This window comes from Olea europaea, chromosome 17 (assembly GCF_002742605.1).
Source record: "Olea europaea var. sylvestris chromosome 17, O_europaea_v1, whole genome shotgun sequence".
Taxonomy (NCBI): domain Eukaryota; kingdom Viridiplantae; phylum Streptophyta; class Magnoliopsida; order Lamiales; family Oleaceae; genus Olea; species Olea europaea.
The window spans coordinates 17,564,657-17,567,836 of record NC_036253.1 but is presented as its reverse complement, the minus strand read 5'-3'; the positions used below and the strand labels follow the sequence as shown (position 1 = coordinate 17,567,836).

General features: G+C 41.2%; 1 protein-coding gene across 1 annotated transcript; it reads left to right on the top strand.

The window, feature by feature from the left end:
- Window positions 1-139: 139 nt before the first annotated feature.
- On the top strand, window positions 140-3,174 carry LOC111365299 (calcium homeostasis endoplasmic reticulum protein-like). The gene is made up of 3 exons (XM_022985743.1): window positions 140-1,201; window positions 2,029-2,312; window positions 2,422-3,174. The coding sequence occupies exons 1-3, from the start codon at window positions 213-215 to the stop codon at window positions 3,171-3,173; spliced, it is 2,025 nt and encodes a 674-aa protein (XP_022841511.1). The 5' UTR covers window positions 140-212; the 3' UTR covers window position 3,174.
- Window positions 3,175-3,180: the final 6 nt, after the last annotated feature.

Here is a 3,180-nt window from a genome sequence, read left to right as displayed (position 1 = left end):
ATTTTTTTTTTTTTTTTTTTTTTTTTTTTTTAAATCTTATGGTACCATACGTTAACCATAAATATTATTGTATATTATCAAAATGGAATTTAATCTGGTTTTCTATTTCTTGAACGATGACTTGTTCTGACTGCTGTTTTTGTTGAATCATTTGGTCAGAGTGATTTTCTCTGAGCCACATCCTACAGAAATTTCGAGTTCTGTATTTGCTTATGGATCGGCCTCATGATTATGCTGCCGCTATGGCATTTTCTCAACAGCAGCAAGTCTCTAATATTCAACTACTGCAACAATATGGTTTTCATCCACAACATCAACAATATCCTCCGTCTGTTCATGGTCCTCCTTTTCTGCCTCCACATCCTCCTCTTCAACAGTTTCCGTACCCACAGCCAATGCAGCAACATCAACACTATCCACATCCTCCTCTTCCTCACCTTCACCAGCAGCCATCACCTTCCTTCCCGCCACACTTGCCTCCTCATCTTGTCCCCTCTTCTTTCCATGGCCCATATGATTCTGCACCACCTCCTGCTCAACCTCCATCTGATCCTGAACTACAAAAGCGTATCGATAAATTGGTTGAGTATGCTGTCAAGAATGGTCCAGAGTTTGAAGCTGTGGTTCGCGAAAGAGAGCAAGAAAACCCTGCTTACAATTTCCTCTTTGGTGGTGAAGGCAATAGTTACTGCCGCTATCAGCTCTGGGTTGCAACAAGACATCTAGGGGGTCCCTTCACCCCTCCTTTCCCATCCTCTTCGATGCCCATGATGCATCCTCCCAACCCCATGATGGGTTCATCACCTATTAATGCACCTAATGCTGCTGCTGGGGTTTCTTCTTCAGTGTTGGGTGCACCTCACTTACAGCAGCATCCTTTTCCACCATTCTATGAGCAGCAGCTCCCCCACAAATCTCACCCTTTCATTGGTCGTGGTTGTCCTGAATATGATCAGTCTTTTAGGTCTTTCAATGGTCTATCTAGACCACTTCCTTCTGATGTTGAAATGGAGCTGAATGGTGTTCTCAACAGTCTCACTGGCACCAAAGAGTCGATCAAAGGTGCGAAGACTTGGTTTATGCAGAGATCTCCTTTTGTACCTGCCCTGGCTGAGGCACTGAGAGACAAGATATATTCCTTGGATGATCCCGAGAGACAACTGCATATAATTTACCTCGCCAATGATATTCTATTTGACAGGTAGTCTTCAATTGCTAAAATCTTGGTACTTCTTTATAAATTATTGATTTCAGATTCTAAATATTTGCTGCTTTGATATAAAGCTTCTCTTCTTCAGTTTTTGTCATCTATATCCTTTCATTTTCCCTATCATGAAAAAATGTTAATGTCGAAGATTATTGAGAATGGCATGAAATGGAAAAAGGTACAAAAGATGTTGACGATGGTGAACCAGAGACTGTTTCTTTTTTCTTTGTCACCTTGATGAGTTGCATTCTTAAGATTAGTGTAAAAGCTCCCAGGGTAGCGAGTAACTTTGAGTGAATTTTTAGTCTTAATGGATTTTGAGAAACATAGGTTGGCATGCTACAAGAGTAGAGTATTAGGTTTTTATTCCATTGATGATGAATTGGGGGTAGCCTAGGTGGACAATATTGTCTTGGAAGATCTTGGGAAGTTTCAGTCCTCGAAACACATGCCAGTCACAATACTTTCATATTTTTCAGCTCTAAATTTTGCTAATTTGATGTCTTTCTTACTGGATAATGCAAGTACTTGAAAGCACTTATAAAGTCGAGCTATTCAAGTATTGGTTTCTCTTTACCTCTTTGTTAAATTCTTTTTAAGAATGTCTTTTGTCTGCTACATGTAATTTCACTATTAAATGCTAACTATTGTGTATGAGTAGATTTGACATAATCATTCCTCCTTGAAAGTAAATTTATCCTTTAGTCTCTTGTGAAAGGAAACATATATCAGGTTATTATGGCTATTAAAGATCTCAAGTGTTTCCTAGAATTCATTATGTTTCTTGCACACATTTATATTTGGATGTCTGAAATATACAGCTTGCAGAGGCAGGGTAACCCTCATGAGTTGGATAACAAGGCACTTACATTTAAGCCAGTTTTGGGTTCTATGCTGGCAAGGATTTACCGCAATCCTCTAAACAAGGAGGAAAACCAATCCCGCCTTCAGAAAATTTTACAATTCTGGGCTTCCAAGGATGTTTTTGATCAGGATACTATTCATGGGCTCGAAAATGAGATGGTGAGCGGGCTGGCTCAGGATTCTCTTCCAGGTCCTCACAGAGACTTATCTGCAGTTGCATTAGATCCTTCTGTGGCCATAGGTAGCTTCTGTTTCTTTTAGCAGTTTTTGATTGAAAATAAATGAAAGTATGTTTTCATGGAACTTCAAACGTTCTCTACTTGCTCTGGTAACTTTTGCTGTCCTTGTAGGAGGATCCCATCGAGTGGCAAATCATAATACATTACAGTGGCAGCCTGACAAGCAAAACTCGGTTCCAAATATGCCGGTTCAAGAACAAGCTCCTCCTATACCATCAATGCCACAATCTTTAGCACCTCAACAATTTCATCCTATCTCCGTTCCTTCCAGTGGGTTTGCTGGATCTATGCACGTGCCATCTTCTTTACAGCAATCAAATCAACCACCTGCACATCTTAGCAAGGTTGGTGAAAAACTGCCTCCATATCCTCTGTTCCCACCTGGTCTCATTCCAGGTATGGTCAGGAAAATGCAGATTGGTAGTGGGGTGCCTTACTCTCCCATGAGCCCTCTGGATATTCCCACTATTGTACCTCCGTCTAATATATCCCGTTCTGAAATCAGTGAGAGAGTTTCCAAGTTCTTTAGAGAGATTGGTGAGGTTAATCCATCTGAAGGTGCCTTGAAACCATCTGAATCAAGGGACTCTGAGGAATACGTATATGAAAGAGAGCTTCCCGTCCGTAAGGGAGGGGCCTGCATTCCTCCACCTCCAGGTCTAAATTTGGACCCAAATTCTGAGACTTTTGATGATGGAAGCATGGAGCAAAAACTCGGATCAGGTAGTTCCGGCAGGTCTGGGCTCGGGGCAACTGCTGATCCAAACGAGGCTAGTCAATATGATGATGTCTATAGCTCATACAGGAAAGAAAGAAGCAACAACTTTCATTCATCTATGAGTGCACGAGCTGCACCGAGGTAAAGCGATT

Excerpts from the sequence above, each read along its gene's own strand:
- LOC111365299 (XM_022985743.1), top strand. The coding sequence starts at position 213 with ATGGATCGGCCTCATGATTATGCTGCCGCTATGGCATTTTCTCAACAG. Across the intron at positions 1,202-2,028 it reads AATGATATTCTATTTGACAG|CTTGCAGAGGCAGGGTAACC; the intron begins GTAGTCTTCAAT and ends TGAAATATACAG. Across the intron at positions 2,313-2,421 it reads AGATCCTTCTGTGGCCATAG|GAGGATCCCATCGAGTGGCA; the intron begins GTAGCTTCTGTT and ends CTGTCCTTGTAG.